General features: G+C 42.8%; 1 protein-coding gene across 2 annotated transcripts in view; it reads left to right on the forward strand.

Annotated features, from left to right (window-relative positions):
- Positions 1-21,091, forward strand: part of birc6 (baculoviral IAP repeat containing 6) — a 91,400-nt gene that overhangs the window by 29,384 nt on the left and 40,925 nt on the right. Inside the window, exons 26-44 of one of the 2 annotated variants that reach the window (XM_083897654.1) lie at positions 396-495; positions 698-912; positions 996-1,204; positions 2,515-2,867; positions 2,972-3,191; positions 3,602-3,738; positions 3,965-4,099; positions 7,006-7,133; positions 7,273-7,404; positions 7,478-7,693; positions 8,899-9,082; positions 13,511-13,714; positions 14,730-14,863; positions 17,381-17,534; positions 17,668-17,784; positions 17,945-18,105; positions 19,037-19,163; positions 19,256-19,366; positions 20,053-20,311. In XM_083897654.1, the coding sequence (XP_083753780.1) occupies positions 396-495; positions 698-912; positions 996-1,204; positions 2,515-2,867; positions 2,972-3,191; positions 3,602-3,738; positions 3,965-4,099; positions 7,006-7,133; positions 7,273-7,404; positions 7,478-7,693; positions 8,899-9,082; positions 13,511-13,714; positions 14,730-14,863; positions 17,381-17,534; positions 17,668-17,784; positions 17,945-18,105; positions 19,037-19,163; positions 19,256-19,366; positions 20,053-20,311 (3,296 nt within the window). The remainder of the gene's footprint in view (positions 1-395; positions 496-697; positions 913-995; positions 1,205-2,514; positions 2,868-2,971; positions 3,192-3,601; positions 3,739-3,964; positions 4,100-7,005; positions 7,134-7,272; positions 7,405-7,477; positions 7,694-8,898; positions 9,083-13,510; positions 13,715-14,729; positions 14,864-17,380; positions 17,535-17,667; positions 17,785-17,944; positions 18,106-19,036; positions 19,164-19,255; positions 19,367-20,052; positions 20,312-21,091) is intronic. The other variant, XM_083897655.1, reaches the window with a different exon arrangement.

The raw sequence follows: 21,091 nt of genomic DNA on the forward strand, positions 1-21,091 counted from the left end.
AGATAGGACTGCCAGATGCTATTATTAATGGCCAATTTTATAGGCCATTTTAAACACAGCAGTGTCTTTGGAGCAGACACACTCCCTGTGTAAACGGGTGCCTTATGTTGTCATGCACTGCAGAAGCATCTAGCCAGGCCTTGTTGGGCTGTTTTGATAAACTCGTTAGGTTACCCTTTTTTTTATAACACTGAGAGGTTAAGTTTAGGCAAATTTAGACTCATGTTTCTCTGTCATTGGCTTCCACTGTGATCTCAACTTATTTATTTGTTGGCAGTGTGGTGGTGAAGAGGTAGTGAATACCAGAATAAGCCAGTGTTTCTGCAACTTAATTTTTTCTTAATAAAAGTTTAAATATCCTTATTTTTAATATTTTTTTCCTCTTTTCCCTGCAGTGTCCCATTGGCAATGGTCTGGCTCGAGCCATTTCCCAGGCATCTCACTTCTTGCAACCTCCTCCACACCAGTCCATCATCATAGAGCGGATGCACTCTGGTATGTCACACAGCAGTATTTTATATTTGTCACCCAGCTGCTAGTTGTAAGTATCTACTTGCATCTAAAGCTCGACGAAATGTCTTTTGAATGTACATTGTGCATAAAATCACGTCATTACATTTGTTAGAATTTACTAAGAAGCACCAAAATAACATTTATTTAACATGAACTTCTTATTTGTTCTTTCCTTTTCTCCCAGGAGCTCGCCGATTTGTTACGCTGGACTTTGGTCGTCCTGTCTTGCTGACTGATGTCCTAATCCCAACCTGTGGTGACCTGGCCTCTCTTTCCATTGACATCTGGACACTGGGTGAGGAGGTGGACGGCCGCAGGCTGGTGGTGGCCAACGACATCAGTACCCATTCTCTTATACTTCACGACTTGCTGCCTCCTCCCGTCTGCAGGTTTATGAAGGTCTGTTAGCAGAATAACTGACATGATTCTGTTCCTCTGTACTTTAAGTAATTTACCACATTTTTTTTTCCTTCAACCACCAGATCACTGTGATTGGTCGTTATGGCAGCACCAACGCTCGGGCAAAGATCCCTCTAGGCTTCTACTATGGTCACACTTACATCCTGCCATGGGAGAGCGAGCTTAAATTAATGCATGATCCCCTGCGGGGAGAGAGTGACGCAGCCAGTCAGCCAGATGTAGATCAGCACTTGACCATGATGGTGGCGCTGCAGGAGGACATCCAGTGCAGGTGAGATGTGGAGTTGATATATCTGAACACCACATTCATGCTGCATTCATTAGTGCCCGAGCATTGACTGGTGTGAAGACCCTATTGTAGCTGCTCTGGTTATTCTTCTCCATCATCATCATCTTTTTCTCTCTCTTACTCTTACCCATTTTTTGGAGCCATATAAGGAATTTGCAGGAATTATAGTATGTACATAGCAGCATGCAGTAGCAGGATGCAGCCCTCGGCTTTCTTTGATTTATATGTGGGTTACTGCAGCAACCATAGCAGTCCCCAATACTAAAGGGCGCAGCGGGCTTCCACTCGTCTCTATTCTTTGTCATCAACCTTTTAAGGCCAGTCTAACCACGATGATAACCTGCAAAGTCATTGCACCACCTACTGGCAACAGGAAGTATGCCTTCAGTGCATTGTTTTATTTACATGAAGCTTTCAGGGTGTGGTCTACATTTGCTATACTGATATAACAAATTATTGGTGGCCTCTCTACTGCCATGCAATGGCCATTGTGGTCGCTTCACACACTGACATGCATGGAGGTGTGAGGACCCTAGCTGAATAATTTTTTCAATGAAACCTTCCATGTCATCATAGGAGGTATCATTGTTGGAGTTGTATTTTGAAATGTATTTGAAAACTTTTTGAAATGAAAATATTGACGAGAGACATATTTTCCGAATCCAAGCTAAGAACAAAACATATCTGTCTCTCGGCTACGTTACTGTACCCAACAAGTAGGATCAGATGCATGTTTTGTGGAGCTCTGTGGCACAGGTCAGTAATGCTGCATTCACACTGAACACACAAATTATTTTTGTGACACATTTCTCTTACAATACCCCTAACACAAGTAAACACAACCTGCAACTGCTCACCATGCTAGTGGTAACAAAATAAGAAAAGTCACTTTTCTGTACATTGAGCACTGTCTGTGCCAAAACACAGAGGCTACGCAAGTTTATTTGTATAGCATCGTTCAACAAGGTAATTCAAAGTGCTTTACATAAAACATTAAAAAGCATAGAAAAGAGACGTTCATAAAATAACATTCAGATATAAATTCAAAATAAAAAAACTAGAAACAAGCAGGTAAAATATATATGTGGGAGCATATAGATGTTAAACAGGAGACACTTTAAAACACACAGTCAAACGCACTTTAAAACGACAAAATCTGCCTTTAACATTCAGAATTTGTACGTGTATAAATCTCTTTTTGGTGTTTTGGCCAATCTTGAATTGTGGCTTGATTGCTCTCATAGACCGGAAGTTGCTGAGAATGCTGGTTTTTACCCTCTCCTGTTCACCAGGTACAATCTGGCCTGCCATCGACTGGAGACCCTCCTGCAGAACATCGACCTGCCTCCTCTCAACAGCGCCAACAACGCCCAGTATTTCTTACGAAAACCTGACAAGGTAGTGGAGGAGGACCAGCGCGTTTTCTCAGCCTACCAGGACTGTATCCAGCTCCAGCTGCAACTCAACCTGGCTCACCATGCTGTCCAACGTCTACGTGTGTCTCTGGGCGCCAGCCGTAAGACTCTCCCCACAGCTGGGGCTATAGAGGCCCAGGAACTGGTTCACAACTCGTCCACTGAGCAGCTAAGGACAATAATCCGCTACCTGCTGGACACACTGCTCAGTCTGCTACACTCTAACAATGGTGAGTAGGGAATGGGTCACATTTGTTAAACCTGTTAAAGATGGACATAATCCTAAATCACACAGCCACCTTTTTCTAATTCTGTCTTACCTGAATGCTTTCAGGCCACTCTGTGCCCTCAGTGCTCCAGAGTACCTTCCATGCTCAGGCCTGTGAGGAGCTCTTTAAGCACCTTTGTATCAGCGGGACGCCTAAGATCCGTCTTCACGCTGGCCTGCTCCTGGTGCAGCTATGTGGGGGCGAGCGCTGGTGGGGCCAGTTCCTCTCAAATGTCCTGCAAGAGCTCTACAACTCTGAGCAACTGCTTATCTTCCCTCAGGACAGGTAAGTGCTGTCCCAGTTCTAAAAGATGCAAAACTGAGTACCTGCATGTCAGACCAAAAGTGACATGAAGTGTGTCGTCCATTACTGTGGGTCCATTACATAGCGCTATGCCAACCTACAGTATGTGACCCGCCCCAAGCAAACCAGCAACAAGTCGGCCCATGACAGAGCGGTGGAAATCCGGCCTATAGTAGGGGGATCTTGCCCCTCCTGGCTTAGTCGTCACGAGTCGGTCTGGCGTAATGACATTTGTGCTTCTGATGAGGTCACACAAAGGGCGTTTCGCATAAGGAGACACTTACTCATGCTAGTACTCTGAGAAGGGTTACGCAAGTAGGTGCTTGAAAGTTACGCAACAATTTCACAATTGTTGTTTCACGTACAATATTTCCCATCTCTCTGCATCTCAGGGTGTTCATGCTCTTGTCCTGCATCGGCCAAAGATCTCTGAGTAACAGTGGTGTATTAGAGGGTCTCCTCAACCTCCTGGACAACCTGCTCTGTCCTCTGCAGCAGCCACAATCTGCAATGATGCGCAGAACTGAAGGTAAACAAGCCATCACTGTTGTATAACTTGTCAGACTAGTGACATGTTGGACATCTGAAGCTGGTAGTTACGTATTTGTGACTGTGTATTTTACTTACATTGATTTATTGTCACTGTGTATTTTACTTACATTGATTTATTGTCACTGTGTATTTTACTTACATTGATTTATATTTTGACAAATTAAGTTTCAGGGTTTGTTTATGGGTGTATGTGTTTGTTACAGGTGTTTTGGACATTCCAATGATCAGCTGGGTGGTTATGCTGGTGTCGAGATTATTGGACTATGTAGCCAGTATAGAAGATGAGGCATCAGGAAAGAAGCAGCTTGGTGGGAAGGAGCGGGAAAGAAGTTTAACAGGTGAAATTACAGGATTTCCCTTTTTATTTGAGTGAAACCTGCAATTCTGACAGTTTGATACAATAAAGTTTGGTTTATTCCTTGCAACAAGTCATAAACCCAAGCCTGGCCTGAGCACTGACACAGACTGCCTTCCGTCCAGTTCCACAGACTTTTATACCATAGTCTCAAGTCATATCTATGCCAAGGAGACCTTGAAAATAATAGTCAGAAGTAGGGCTGGGCGGTATGACCAAAAATATATATCACGGTATTTTTTCAAAATTCGAACGGTTTCACGGTATATGACGGTATTTTTTTTTTCATGCATAATCAGTTGTTCACAGTATTTTCTACTGGTAGAAAACAGAATTACTGCAGTAGATTAATTTAAGATGGTCTATTTTACTGTCATGAATACTGTAGAATAACTCCACACTAGTACAGGTTTGCATGGCCCCAGAAAATGATGCTGTTTACAAAGAAGAGCAACTCATGATTCTAATGAAGTGAGGAATCGGAATGCAAAGACGATTACAGTCAAAATACAGAACTTTGACTGTGCAAATCAACATCTTTTATAAAAATTCCCCGTGTTACCTGTTGATGTGGAGGGTGCTGACCTTAACTTCATGCATTCTTGATATTCCAAGACATGCTTACTTGGGCTGTCAAAATTGCTCAAAAATGATATTCGAATATTCCCTCTTAAAAAACACAGATATTCGAATATATTCTCATGGTATTTGCATCGCGCATCTAGGGTGCGTTCCATCCGCTGCATCTGGGGGCTTTCAATCAGCCAGACTGACCAAACCAAAAGCGTGTGCCCATCTAACGTTCCGTTTAACGGCGTCATTCTTTTCCGGGCACGGAAATGAATATAATGAAATGAATATAATAATATTACATAATATGTATAAAAAAAGTGGATTTTGGGTCATATAAACCCATAAAAACTATGCAGGGTCGCTTTAAGGTCCCGACTCTTGTCCCAAATATGACAGGCTTCGTTCAGTGATTGAAAAAAATATATAAACATTAATGAAACGTTTACATGCAGAGCGCACCCACTCTCAAAGCAGACGGCAGCGCCGCGGATGTTGTGTAATCAAATACACCAGTATGGCAGTATATTAAAAATTCATATCGTAGCAGGAAAAAAAAAACTGTATTCGGTGTGAACCGGTATACCGCCCAGCCCTAGTCAGAAGTTGGATTCAGCAGTTAATGTTTGTTCACAAGGACATGCATTTGTGTCCATGTGGTCATGAGGTTTTGCCCACTCGCCACAAATTGCTCCCCTCAGTTCTCTGCATGGGCCTCCTGGGTCCTCAACCCAACCATAGCTAAGAAATCCCATCGTCTCTAAAAAGAACAGAAACAAAATATATAAATAATGAAACACCTGTGAAGTTCTGTAACAGAACTGACTCATCAACCTTCATTATGTCTAATGCAATACTGCACCAGCCTGTACCTGTACATAAAAGCTCCACTGCCGACCCGTAACCACAGACTCTCTTACTGATGTGCTTTGTTTTTACTTCTTTTCAATACAAATTTCTGCACTCCATGCGTCACACCATATAACGAAGCCTCTAAGAGATCAAAAGAATAGGGCCGTAATCAACCAAAGAAACTCTTGGTCGACTAAAGAAATTTTGACTAAAAGTTGACTAATCAACGGGGGGTACTTTGTGAGTGCAGCTATTTTAATTTGAAAAGAGCCACACCCGCAAAGCACCTGTGCGGCTGCGGCTCTTAATTTGAAAAGACCCGCAGCTGCAGCTGGAGCTCAACAGAGTCGGACGGCTCTCACAGCGTTTGCATTACGTTCATCTGCGCAATAGCCCATGATATCCAAAAATATGTCAACTAGTAATCAGCACAATAATGATGAGGAATACAGAGCGAGACTGAACATAGGAGCGCAGCTACGCGGCTGAGACACAAATAGACCAGGGGACGCTGTTTCAATCAACGGTTATTAGACTAAAACATTGAAATATGCTAATAATTCTGATATGTTCATACTCAAAACGGATGGAGCAACCTTAGCTTACCGTTTTTAATGATATGCCATGTTTGTAGTATAGTTCAAATAAAAACAAACTATTGCTTGCAAAGTTTGCGTTCCACTTTTTTTACCGTCATCTACTTTTGAAAAAGGCTGCCACACTGCTGATGTCTTTGACATGGATGAGACAGGAGGAGTCAAATGAAAAGTTTAAAATTAATGGCATCACTAATCTGTCTGTTGCTCATGAGCCACGGAGCGACAACAACCCACTGGGCTGGACTAAACCAAAATAGTGGAAAACAAGGGGGGTGTTCTCTGAAGACAGGCTGTTACCTGTGAAACACGGGTGCTCTAAAACACCCCTATTAGACTTGGTACTTTCCTCCTAATGAAATTTACCATAAAAAAAAAAAATAGTCGACATCACAATTTTGGTTGAGCCAGAGTGTGTCGACCAATTAGTCGACCAGTCGACTTTGACTTTACAGCCCTACAAAAGACATATAATGAAAATGAAAAAGTATAAAGAACACATGGTTACTGCACTGCTTTATTATTCTACCTTCATTGCACATAGAAATCCAATGGAGCCATGCAGTGAGTGCACAAACTCGCTGCATGCAAAGTCTTTTTTTCCCTTTGTTGATGCCAGAGATAACTGACTTTCAAAGTAAAAGTAATTTTGGTTGGATAAGAGTGGTTTATTTTATAATGCACATCTTAAATGTAGTTTTATTGTGAAAAACAAATATATTTGTTATCACCCACTGTCCGTCCGCTGTCCATTATATTCCCATCACTGATTACCACTGACAATTTAACTATCCCTTTAATAGTTCAAGTTCAGGTTCATTCACCAGCTTCCAGTGTCTGAATGTTGATTTGGTCGCTTCTGTTCTTAAAGGTATTCAGTGGAACTTCATCAATAATAGCCTACAGGCTCAGAACCCCAGCAGATCGGCTAAAGGCAGCAGCAGTCTGGACCGACTTTACTCACGCAAGATCCGCAAGCAGCTTGTCCACCACAAACAGGTAAATGTGTCTCACTCCATGTGTCAATTACAAAATAATGCATAAAAGAAAACATTTTCCTTGTCTTTGTTTCACATTGTGGCCTCCTTACAGTGCAAATGTGCAAGTGCCTTTATTTAATGTGCCCTTTTTGTTGTAGCAGTTAAATCTATTGAAAGCAAAACAGAAAGCTTTGGTGGAGCAGATCGAGAAGGAGAAGATCCAGAGCAACAAAGGCTCCTCCTACAAACTGCTGGTTGAGCAAGCCAAGCTCAAACAAGCAACATCTAAGGTGAGCAGCTCATTAAATGCACAAAGATCACTATTGGCTCATCTAACAGAGTGCAATGTCTCTCCTTTTCCAGCACTTTAAAGATCTCATCCGCCTGCGGCGGACGCCTGAATGGCCCCGCTCCACACTGGACACTGAGTCTCCAACGGCCAAAGAAGCTCCTGAAGTAGAACCTTTGCCCTTCACACTTTCCCATGAACGCTGCATCTCTGTGGTGCAGAAGCTGGCCCTATTCCTCCTCTCAATGGACTTCACCTGCCACGCTGATCTGCTGCTCTTTGTCTGCAAGGTATTAGGCTCTTTGGTGACTAAAACATGATGAGACTTGTGTGAGTTTTTGTTGATGAGACGAGAATGGACGATGTTAGTGGGAGGTCTGTCAGACGTTTAAAACGTGGCTGTACTTCTTAACAAAGACGGAAACAGACACAGATCTCACTTCTGCTATGTAAGTGGACTTGTTAGCATTTTAAGCTAGCAATCTTTATGCTAACATGTTAGCAAACAACAAACAGATGGATAATTAGCAGCAGAAAGAAAGCAGGACATGACAATAACTGGACACAGTAGTTAGTAGTAGTGGCTAAAGTTAGCTTTTGTTACGCTAACTTCAATTCATTATGTGTGTGTTTCTTTAGCAGCATGTTTAGCCATGTTTACATTCAGTGATGGTGTGGTCATCTCTTTGTGTGTAATAATAGCCAATCTGCAAGCTCACAATGTGTTGCAATTGTGTTTAATTTATAGGTCTGCTGCTATTTTCACAACTTATGTGTGACACTGCCCAACAACAATCTCCAATACTTATTGACCTAAATAAATTTGTTAAAAGACTATACTTCTTTTTATGACTAAAACCTTTTTGAGTTTTCGTCGACTAAAACCCTTTTAAGTTTTGGTCGACTTAACTGGACTCAAACTATCATATATAGAAGTGACTAAAACTAATAAGCATTTTCAAGACTAAATCTAAGATGGTTGTCAAAAACAACACTGGCACCGAGACAGTCAAATGGCCTTTAATTCATGGAAGGAGATTATTACCACATAACAAAAAGACGATGGTTTTTGCCGTAGGACGTGAAAATAAAAAAAAGAGGGATCGCTTTGTGAAGGGCAAAATATGAGTCCATAGAAAGAGTGGTGACCCAGGGGGAAAAGCCCCTCCCAGTGATACGAAAAGTTGTTGTTTACTACTGTTGCTAGGCAGTGGACGTTTATCCGGCAGCATAACTTGAATATTTTGGTTGTACGCCCCCTGCTGTTGTGGCGAATACTGCAAAGAACAACACGTTGAGCATAAATGCCGCCGTCCATACTTGTATGATCGAGCACCGTCTGCGGAGCCTCACGCCACAGCGTCACAAGCGAGTATAGATAAGGCTTTAGTCTGTGTCTTCTCTCTTCTATGGTCTTTTTACCTGCAGGAATCTGTTAATACTGTAGACAGATAACTTATTTATAATAAATGAATACTTTCCTTTCCTCCCTCAGGTTCTTGCTAGGATAGCCAATGCCACAAGACCTACAATCCACCTGTGTGAGGTGGTGTCCGAGCCGCAGCTGGAGCGACTGCTGCTCCTCCTTGTGGGGACAGATTTTAACAGAGGGGACATCTCTTGGGGCGGAGCATGGGCACAGTATTCCCTCACATGTATGCTACAGGACATCCTGGCAGGTTTGTCTAGTTCTTTAATCTGCTAGACCCTGATAAACACTGTGATTCCTGTAGGTCTTATGGAAAAATATTATATTTAAATATTTTGTTTAATATCTATAGCCGCAACTTTCTGCAAGGACTAGGGTCTTGTTGGAAGTTTTTGCTTAAGAGGGGGTAATTCATGGAAAGTTTAGCAACTTTCGATGGTTCAGAACTCATTCTGTGATTACATAGAGCTTGTCTGTTTGTTGTGTGTTGCTGAACATGCAGATTCCTGTTCTATTTCATTCCTCCTGACCGCCAGAGATGGTATGAAATACCTGGATATCCATCACACGCATTCACAGATCGAGACATAATACCAGCAAAGTCAAGTTTTCATCTTCTCGCCCTTTAGTGCACGGATTGTTGCTATTTTTTGTCGCTGCGTAGCCGGCTCTCATCCCCAGGGATCACTAGGTAAGTATTTCCCTCGCCAGCGGGTGTGCTTCATTCCCACTTGTGGAGGTGCCTCTGCCTCTCTCACGGCCGTGTCGCGGGCTAGATACGTTACCCACATTAACTTTAAAAGTGAGTGTGAGTGATGTTATTTTATTTTTTATTTGTTTTTGCTTGTACATAACCAAGTGCTCCTACTCTGTTGTTCTGATGTTGCATACCAACTTGTCTGAGCTGTGTTTGTAGCTCTGCGGTTGAAGCATCTTTAGCTAGCTTGTGGTCGAGTGCTATCTCGCTCGTTGCTACGGAGTTGGTTTTGTTTTCACAGAGTGTTTTCTCGCTCTGTTGCTGCACTTTTACAACACCAAAGGAAGCCTGACTAGACTCCTAGCAGAGTAGTTCTCGCTCGGTTATTTCCAACACTGCTGGTGTTTTTTCGCTGACTGCACCTTGTCTGTGATCGCAGCTGGGTGTTCTGGATCTTTCTGTCTTAAAGAAGAGACGAGAGGGTGTTGAACCCTTAGCCTTGGCCTCTGAGTTTGCCCATTAAGGCCCTCCTCCTCAACTAGCAGCCTGGTGGTCTTCCCACTGCTGGCTCTGCTGCCATGGAGCTGCCACTCAGGAGCCAGGGTGACAGCGATAGCCTGTCTCTCCCTGCACGATGATACTAGCCAGCATGATTTAGACAGCTCAGATGGGACGCATCAGGAACTCCTTTTCCCACCTGGTTCTGGCTTTATCTCACCCTTCAGACGACTGGAGCCAATGCCCAGACACAGTGTCTAAGTGATGCTTCACTCCAGGCATTTGCCTTCATGAGCAGGGAGCTTGGGAGACTGATGTCCACCCTGACCTTGGCTCGGCGCCAAGTGTGGCTTGCCCAATCCCCCTTATCAGAGTCATGTCAAGGACACTCCGCATGCCACCTGTCATTCCAGGTCATATGTTTGGACCTGCAGCCCAGCAGGCTTTGGAACGAAGTATGCAGGTGACTATGGTCAAGAAACAGTTTTCTGACTTATGTCAGCCATCATCGTCTAGGCCAAGACACGCTGCTGCTCCCCATTCAGCAGTCAATGCTCAGGGGGAACGGATATTAAGGCAGGTGACATTTTTTTTCCGGCGGCCAGGGTATACCGGCTAACGTAAGCTCTGGCTTGGAGGAGTATGATTTTCATTGTTTTTATGCCGCTGTCAGAACTGTTCTCCTCGGCGAGCAGGCGTTTTAAACCGGTGGCGGATGGGATTCCGTCGCTGCAGACGAGGTGGAAACTGTGGAATGGAACGGAGGCGTGCATCATTGCTCCGTGTCGTACTGAGACATGCCTGCGTTCAATCCATTCCACTTTTTGCAGCCAACTAGCAGAACCCGCTAGCGCCTCAGGGCGGGGCCAGCCTGCCAGCGGCGGAGTCCCCCCAGATCGCCCGCCACAACCACCGCCACCGCCCACCAGGGACCGACCGCAGGTCCCCCACCACCAGGAGGGACAGGCGGAAGCCCACATAGGACCCGAGCCAAGGGGCCCCCAGAGACAGAAGACAGGCAGACCCCCGAGCCAGTCCAGGGCAGAGGTCCAGGGACCCGCCACGCCCGACCCCGTGGTTCCCCAGCCAGGTGCTCCACCGAACATACAGCAGTGCCGACGCCGACTCCCGCCAGGTAAGCAGTCCGCCGCCCACCACCGCACCTTCAGGGAGATGAGTCGTGATGGACCACAGCAATGCCACCTGGGCCCCCCCAGACCGAGTGACGTCTCCCTCTTGGGCTGGGGAGCTGTGTGGAACCACAGGACGGTCAAGGGAACCTGGAGTCCTCGAGTGAGGCTTCAGCACATAAATGTGTTGGAGCTACGGGTGGTGCACTTAGCGGGAGGCATGTCCTTGTCCGTACGGACAATAACTCGACAGTTTACAATGTGAACCACCAAGGGGGAACCAGATCCAGTCATTCCCTAAGGGAGCCTCAGAGACTCCTTCAATGGGCCTCACCTCGCCTTGCAAGCCTCAGAGCAATGCATTTGCCTGGGGTACAGAGTGCGGCTGCAGATATGCTGTCTCACCCAAATGCCACCTCTGGTGGAGTGGAGACTGAACCCCACGGTGGTTCAGATGGTGTGGGAGAGGTTCGGCAGAGCAGGTGTCAAACTCAAAAACATTGAGTCACTGCCCACTGTAGTTCTCCCTCTCAGAACCGACCAGCCCATTGGGGCAGGATGCCTGGCACACTCCTTGCCTGACTGCCTCCTGTATGCCTTCCCTCCGATCCCACTACTCATGCTGACTCTTCACAGTCACAGATAGTCAGGAGCAATCACATAGTTTTGCTGGTGGCTTCCAGCTGGCCCGGCAGGATATGGTTTCCTCTCATCAATCTGCTTCTCAACGAGGAGCCCTGGCCTGATGGATATCTAGGTATTTCATACCATCTCTGACGGTCATCCAGAATTCATAGATCTTAGTTACATCCGTAACCCTCGTCAATGACCCTGACTCTAGCGGCATGCCACGTCTCTCTAGCTCTCTTTTTCGTTTGAGTTTTAAGTAACACAGGTAGTAACAGAATAACATTGTAAGTATTAGAAATATGTCAATTATAAGATACTGAGAAAAAAATTAAACCGAACAAGAAAAGGGTAATCTCAACAAAATTACCAACTTTCAATAAATCCACCAAAAGTGTGTTATGTTAAAGCAGTTACAGTAACTACTCTCTTTGTCTCTGTTATTTCAAGGAACATTTATTTTCCCTCTGTATTCTGTCTTTCCATGACACTTGCCAAAATCAAAGGCAAGAGTCCTTCGATTACTTTGAACAAAATCAAAACTGTAATGAAGGGAGAAGCGGATGAGACTGCAGGAGAACTTTGATCTCTGTATTTTCCCTGTTGAGAGAAGTGTTGCACATCTAGGAGAAAAACAGGAAATTAGAAGAATAAGAAGAGAGGAAAAGAAGTACATTGATATGGAACTTTGAACTCTGGGTGGCAGCGTTGCACCTCTCAGTGTACAGCCTGCAGGAAATTATTGGAAGGTAACATTACTAGAGCACAAAGGCAACATCACTGATTCTTACTGCCATAAAACTGTGATTGATGTGAAGAACAAGAAGCGAAAGGACAAAAGGCAGTGTCACAACATTGTACAAGCAGGTGCTGTCCATTTCTCTATAAATTCAAGGATCTCTATCCTTCCGTCTTCCAGGTTCCACTGATGCAGCTATAGTTTCACTGACTGGTCAGAATAAATGTGGTGACAGTGTCACTCAACCTGGTGTTTTATTTATAGGATGATACATTTTCCAGTGTCTCAAAGAAAATAATGTTGCTGAAGTCATAAACCTGTAGGGTTGACTTTGACTTTAAATTTGACTTTGACTCTGTTAGGAGTGAACCTATAGCCAGTTGTGTTGATGACATTTCATCGTGGATCTGTTCGAATAGTCTATCTAGGGCACACATGGGCAACATGCCCCCAGACTGCAAACCACTTTCATCTGGCCCACACCGGCCTCACGGGTTCTCTTAAGTTGACTCTTGCTCTGCTCTAGTGACAGATCAATGTTATATGTTATAAATGATATAAGCAGTTGTGATGATGGAACCGTGATGTGATGAGAAAACAACCTCAGAAATGGATAGGTTTCCTCAGAATGTCGCATTGTCTGATATGGGGAGACATAAGCGAATGTCACTGCAAACATAGACCGAACATCTCAGTTTCACACCTTCACATTAATAACATTCAACAAAATCAAATCAAGTTTTATTTATATAGTGCTAGGGCTGCAGCTAACGATTATTTTTATACTTTATTAATTTGTCATTTCATGATAATTATTTCGTTCAATAAAAACCTTTTATTACGCCCTTCCAGTGTCATAAAAAACAGAGTCATGACCCATGGAATCCACACACCTATAGTGCCCATGCTTGATCATAAATGTTGCCTCTCACTCTATATCTAGCATATTCTGAAGCAAATAATTATGTGTCCCTTGTTGTGTCTCAGGAGAAATGCTGTCCCCAGGCTCTCTGGATGTCATGGATGAGGTGGTGTTGGGTGACGAGGCTGGAGCGTCCTCCTCCTCAGCAGGGGCTGAGTCTGATGACTCTCAGCCTCAGTCCACACCCATCCCCCTGGTAGAGAGCATTGACGAGGCCCTGGTACCTGATATCATCGCAGGTACTACTGGGACTTCCTCAGTATTTCAAAGTGCGTGGGTAGCCCCGTCCACTCTTCACACTTCCCACCACACACAAGTAGGCCTGGGCGATATATTGATTTTATCCTTTAAATCAAGTTTTTTGTTCCGGACAATTTAAAAAATAAAAACATTGATTATTTTCTCCTCTTACTACGGCACACCTTTTGCCCACGGGAGCTTCTGTGTGGAACCCCCCCTACTTGTTTCCCCTCTGGACTTACACACAAATGCACATACAGCGACAACGCGGCTGACGCAAACGAGTGCGAGAATTGTGTTCCCAAGAAAGTACTAGTATCTTCAGTGATTTGGAACTGGTTTGGGTTTGCTGCGACAGAGGTGGAAGCAAAAATGTGGGTAAATCTCCGACAATTATCAGGGAAATGTCTAAAATCCCAATATTTAACACAGTAGTCTGGTCCGCAACTGGCATCACGCTGTCACTGTATTTTAGTCCAGAGACTGACACAGACATGGAGTCTGTGCTACAGTCATGGAGGAAGTATTTCAAATATTTTGATTAACTGACACTGAAACACTGTGCATGTGTGTGTAAAACGTCATGCTTTTACACATAGTACATCATATGCATAATTATTTTGTCTTTAGTAGTTTAAAAAAAACCAAAACGATTTATTTTATAAATAAATCGGGGATTTTATTTTTAGCCCATATCGCCCAGCCCTACACACAAGATATGCAGCCGGTCTTTCCATCACAATATAAAACTGGTAAAAACCTGTCTGGTAAAATGTTTAATACCTTTTTTTTTTTTTAAAGCTACATGTTCTGCTCTTTGGAGTAGGTGGTTCATGTGTTTACTTTAGACCATGTGACATTTGGAAAATGTGTTATTTCAAGCAATATTTGTGTTTTGCATTATAACACTGCTTTAAATGCTTGTTTAGTGCAGTGACATGGCATTAAAATTGCCCAGTAAAGTGCTAAAGAAAGATTTTCTTGCTTGCATATTTTGCTAATGTGCTTGCTTGGCAATATTAAAGCTGTTTTCATTATCCAAAGGTGCTCCACCTCTGTCATCTTTGGAAAAAGATAAAGACATAGACTTTGACTTGCTACAAGACCTGATGGATGTTGATATTGATCCTTTAGATATTGATTTGGAAAAAGATCCACTCGCTGCCAAAGTGTTTAAGGTATGTTTATATTTTTCTTCTTCTTTATTCTTTGCACTTTCCATGGTTACAGTCACACAAGTTACACTACTAAAACCGAAGATAACATAAATATGATTTGATTTAATAACAGTAACTACCAAAAAACAATGTATAGTTAAAAATGTATGTATTTTCTTTTCTAAGAAAAACAAAATGTAAACTAAAAGGTTTATTTATTTTAAAGCGGAACTAGACCGGAAGTTCCTATTAACGCTGTTTTTTTGGTGTCTATCTGCGTCATTACCTTGTTTATGAAGCCCTGACAGTTCGAAACAAACAGTTCAGCCATTGCTGAGAACGTTGTGTTTTATTGTAATCTCGAGCTCAACGAGATCACTGAAAATCCCGTTATAGTTACGTAAGCAGTGGTTCTCCTGAACAACCGATCGTCCTGCTCCGGGCACTAGTCCGGGCACATCCGGGTTGCGTACATTGAACCACAGAAGAAGAACGTCCGTTGTGGAGGTGTTTCACGAGCGACAGTGTCTTCTGACTCTGGGTCTGACTCCGGTTTAAAGTCATAAAAGGGACTGCGGCGGGGAGTCGTGACGAAGCTATTTTTAAACACTGTTAAAACAATGTTTTGATAATGAGGAGCAGTGTATCCACCGTTCCAGAGGGGGGCGCTGCGATTCTGAGAACAGATGTGCTGGATTGTACTGGCCAATCACAAGACTCTGTCTTCTGGGGGTGAAAGTTCACTCTGAAATCTCGCAGCTGAAAAACACCGTCAGAAAAGAGGATTTCTATTGGCTAGTTTACAGCAACTAGGAGGTTTTTGACCATAACAACAAGTTAATATATGCAAGTAGACCTCCATAACTAACATATATGTGCAACAGGACCACTCTGTCACCTTTAAACAAATAACTTCTAAGAACTTAATATAACATTATTTTATTTAAAATCTCTGAACCTTCCATAAATACAAATTGACAAGAAGTTTTTACACTTCGCACATGCACTGAACAAATCTGGTTTTCTGTTCAAATCAACAAGTGACAGTCAGGTACCACTTATATCCATCCCTAAGATGATGTGTAGTCCATTTGAGTTTGTCATTAATGTTACCGATGCCCATTCCTTATTGTAATCACCAGTGTCCTGACTCACTGCTAGCTACAAAGCATCCTTTTTGTGAAACACTAAATAATCTTGTCTGACATCATAAACTATTGCCTTGTGCTGCACAGCTAATATCCACATTCTCCATTCTGACCTTGAAAACTACTAGGGCTGCAACTAACGCTTATTTTTGTTGTCGACTAATCTATCGATTATTTTTTCGATTGGTCGACTAATCTATCGATTATTTTTTCGATTGGTCGACTATTCACGATTATCTTCGTTAGCACCTATTTTTGACTTCTGTTTAACCTACATACAGTGGATTCATGCATGTGCTTTAATAGCTCTGCATTTAAAACAGTTAAACACCTGAAACAAATGATCACAGATTTCTTACAGCTTAAATATCGCATTAATATGCTCCAAATCACACAGTTGATAAGTGAAAGAGGTCATTATAAATGCTAGTATCGACAGGGGCTGAAATTAAGTACAGTATATCAAAGGAGCGTCACCTGTAATTCACTGATTACTGCCTTAAAGTACGCATTAACGTAAGCATGTGATTTCAAAATATCTACGAGGTATCAACGTTATTTGTGAACTCACTTCTCTGTAGTACGTGATGATGCAGTGGCTCCAGGGTGTCGGCGTTTAAGGTGTTCGTGCATCGCTGTAGTGCTACCATGGAATGAGAGTTACGCTTCACAGAGATTGTATTTAACGTGTTTCGCTGGTTTATTTTCAGTTAAATGTTCCCAAAAATAATAATAAAACAATAATTTGTGCGTTCTTCGTCTCTGCTTCCTTGCGGGATGTAAACATCGAGCAATACACCCCCCAGCACTTCCTGTAGCTTGTTCTGGATAGCGCAAGTTTGTGTTTGGTCGTGTATGTTTACACTGCAGTTACAGATGAGCATGAAGCGGCCGGTGTGTGATTTACAACAACAACATGACGCGTTGACGCTTAACTTTTATCAAATTTTTTTAGCCTTTTCTAGACTAATCGTTGCAGCCCTAAAAACTGCAGCCAGTAGTTGTGAGGTTGGCTCAACAACATAAATGTCATTGGTCTTGTTTTGCTCTACCTTAGGAAGTGTATGTTTACGCTCCCTCGCGCAGAACGGAAGTGATACACAAGTGTAGGAGTTGTAATACGTTGCGACCAGGCTGTGAGCTGTTTATTACCTGTGTTTGAGAGTAACTCAAACATGCAATAATAGAAAATAATGAGTAAGACTGAAATTGCAGTTTTAAAGTTTTAATAGGTATTTGTACTTTTTTGAAATAATTTGTGATGACACTTCTGTGAAAAAGCTAACAAGGAGCTTTGTTAGTGAAATCACACACACCCTGCTCTTTAAATAAATGTTTAACTAAATGTACATTCTCATCTTTCCCGTCCCTTCTTCTCATGTCCGCTCAGCCTATAAGTAGCACCTGGTATGACTACTGGGGTACTGATTTTGGCACATACGGGTACAACCCGTACATTGGTGGGTTTGGTATCCCTGTGGCCAAACCTCCAGTTGCTGCTGAGAAGCCTGGGACCCAGAGTCTGTCGGTGTCCGTTTCACAGGGTGAGCAAAAGCTGAAATGTTCTACATACAGTAGAATAGGTTTTTTGTCATCAGCCTTTACTTACTACAAGCCTTTACTTTACTACAATGTCTTTGCACATAATATTGAACATTTTGCCATCATGTTTTACAGCTCTGGATGCCCGACTAGAAGTGGGTCTTGAGCAGCAGGCAGAACTGATGCTCAAGATGATGGCAACTCTACAGGCTGACTCCATCCTACAAGCCCTGACCACAGGCTCCACCACAGGTAACCACAAAAACACCAAATAAAACAAGAGTGATGTTAGAAGTCTGCAACACACCTAAAATGCACAAAAACACAGAGACAGGATGTTGTCTGCAGCGTTTCAGTCCCTTTGTTGTTGCAGTTTCTAATAATTTTGTGTGGTTTGCCGTCTGATTTTTAGTGAGCCAGGCCTCCAGTGGCACTGATGACTCCCTGCTGAGGGCCCTCCATGGAGGAGGCTCTCCTCCAGGCAGCAGCCTCATGATCCAGTCCTCGTCCATCCCCATGCTGAGTGCCTGCTTTAATAAGCTCTTTTCCATGCTGCAGGTCCATCACGTACAGGTCAGAACACACTTCTTGGAAAAATCATCTACAATGATTGGACAGTAACATTAAAACTGGTAACTGGTTATAATGTCATGGCTCATCTGCAAATGAAATAAAGAGTGCTTTTTATTTCACGTAAAATGCATGTACATATTAGGGCTGCAACTAACGATTATTTTTGGTGTCGACTAATCTATCGATTATTTTTTCGATTAGTCGACTAATAAGGATTATCTTCGTTAGAATCTATTTGGGACTTCTGTTTAACCTACATACAGTGGACTCACACGTATGCTTTACTAACACAACATTTATCACAGTTAAACACCTGGAACAAATGATCACAGATTTCTTACAGCTTAAATATCAAATTTATATACTCCAAATCACAGTTGATAAGTGAAAGTGAGAGGTTTACAATTCATTATAAACGCTAGTATTGACAGGGGTTGAAATGAACCCTTTTAGCACCATAATAATAAATACTATTTATATATTAATATACTTTCAGGGGCAGATCGAATGATTAAAATTGCACGAAGTAACGGTAATTTAAAATGCACATGTGCCGCGGTGTCACCGGTGATCCCTTACAGCAATTGCCTTCAATCAAGGATTGATGTCTGGATCAGAAAAGCAGCCCTTCAATGTTCTCTATCTGCCCAAGAGAATCACAACATTTCAATTGCTCTTTAATTTCATTACCTGCTTGTTTCATTTGAGATCTGAAGCCCTGAGTCCAATGAAAAACATTACAAATGGATTTTATAAATGAAACCTGGTTTATTCAGTGTTTTTGCTCATTTGTCACAAAAGAGGTGTTGGCACATGAATGACTTCCACATTTACTTTGTAAAATCATCTTTGTGTCATTGTATAACGTCTGTATAACGGAGGACAAAGTGATTTGGCAAACTTTTAAAACATTCTACCATCTCTGTCTTAGCTGGAGTCTCTGCTGCAGCTGTGGTTAACGCTCAGTCTGAACACATGCTCTGGCAGCAGTGAAGAGAGCGGCTCTGACATCTTTCTGTTTAACGCCAGCCGAGTGCCCACTATCCCACTCAACCAAGGTCAGGACTTGATCACACATTCTAGCAAACATATAGAAGCTGAGTGTTATTGTTTTCACATTTTATTTTCCTTTTTGGGTGTGTGTCTCCAGCATCCATCAGCAATTTCCTGACAGTGCTGGCATGGTATCCCAGCACCTCCCTGAGAACTTGGTGTCTGGTGCTGCACTCTCTCACTCTGATGACCAACATGTCAGCCTGTGGTCAGTATCCCACTCTCACTGGTTTCCTTCTGTTTGTCAGTAGCTGTAACAAGGAGTCCTTCTTTCCACGACGACATAGGCCTCCTTTATACCTGGCATTAAAATGCTTTTTCTGTGATTTGATTGCAAAGAGTTAGCAATCGGGAAACATTTTATGGAACAAGCAACTAACGGATTATTCGAGAAAATAATTCAGATCATTAATGATTATTTTCTTTATCGATGAATCTGATTTATTGGATGATATATTACAAGAATAAAAGACATTAAACCATCATGAATTGTGTCTCAAGAAATTAGGGCTGACACGTCCAGACTCACCTTATTTTTTCCCCTGTAACTAAGTGGTTGCTTAAAATTCAGATTTTGCTACCTAACTGCTCATGATTCAGCTAATTTTTCATCAGACGAAAGCTTCCCTGATTTAAACATCCAGTTGCCTTTTCTCAAAATTTAATTACTACATGACTTTTCCCAGACAAGGACAAGAGTGATGGATCACCAATGTCAAGACAAATTGTATGTCTCTGCAAGGTGACTTCCAATGTGTAATACAATCACTTAAAGAAACACAAGATGGGAAAATGCGAAAGTATGGGGAGGTTGGTGTCTGTTTGCATAGTATGCTTTTGTTTTTTTTTGCTTTGTTATACCTTGGTTGATGAATTCTGTGTTTTAACTTCCAGCCTCCAGTAATGGGATTATCTCTCAGGAAAGCACAGCTCAGCAGATGGTCTCTGATCCCACCCTGGTTCACGTCCTGGTCCGCTTCCTCTCAGGCAGCAGTACCAACGGCACGAGCCAGCACACTTCTCAGGTGGGACCTACTGCCACCCAGGCCATGCATGAGTTCCTGAGCCGCCTGCAGGTCCACCTGTCCTCCACCTGTCCACAAATGTTCAGCGAGTTCTTGCTCAAACTTATGCACATCCTGTCCACTGAGAGGTACGCTTTCACTACTGGGGATCATGTGTGATGTTGTTTGCCATGTACAAGCATATTTAATCATTTTGAAAATAATCAGGACTGGCACTTCAAGGGTTTAATGAAGTGTGGTTGTCGAGGTACTCTGTTATTGTAAACATAGCTGTCATAATGGAAACAAGGAAAACATAAAGTCAATTAACAGAAGGCAAGTTTATTTGACTCATAAAATGACCTGGGACCGAGTTTGTTTGGAGTTTGTATGTTCTCCCTGTGTGTGTGGGGGTTTTCTCCAGGTTCTTTGGTTTCCTCACACAGTCTGAAAACATGCATAGTCTAACTGAACATTCTCCAGGTGTGAATATGAGAGTGAATGGTTGTTCATCTCTGTATGTTGGCCCTGTGATAGACTGACAACTTGTCAAGAGTGCACCTGCTTTTCGCCCCATATGTCAGCTGGGATTGGCTCAAGACCCCCCCCCCCCACAATCCTCATGTGGAGAATAAAGCTGGCGACTTATGAAAGAATAAATGCTTGCCATGTTATCTACCCATCTCTGAAGTTTGAAAAAAGCTCACTTTCCCACACCAAAATTTGATCGTGAAAATCAGCAATTTTCAGCCTCGTTTCTTAAAGCTCCCATAGACGTAGAAGTTCCTATTAACGCTGTTTTTTTGGTGTGTATCTGGGCCATTACCTTGATTATGAAGCCCTAAAGTTTCAAAACAAACAGTTCAGCCACTGCTGAGAACGCTGGGTTGTATTGTATTCTCAGGCTCTACAAGCGCTCTGAAAAAGCC

Source organism: Microchirus variegatus (assembly GCF_963457635.1).
Source record: "Microchirus variegatus genome assembly, chromosome: 11".
NCBI lineage: Eukaryota > Metazoa > Chordata > Actinopteri > Pleuronectiformes > Soleidae > Microchirus > Microchirus variegatus.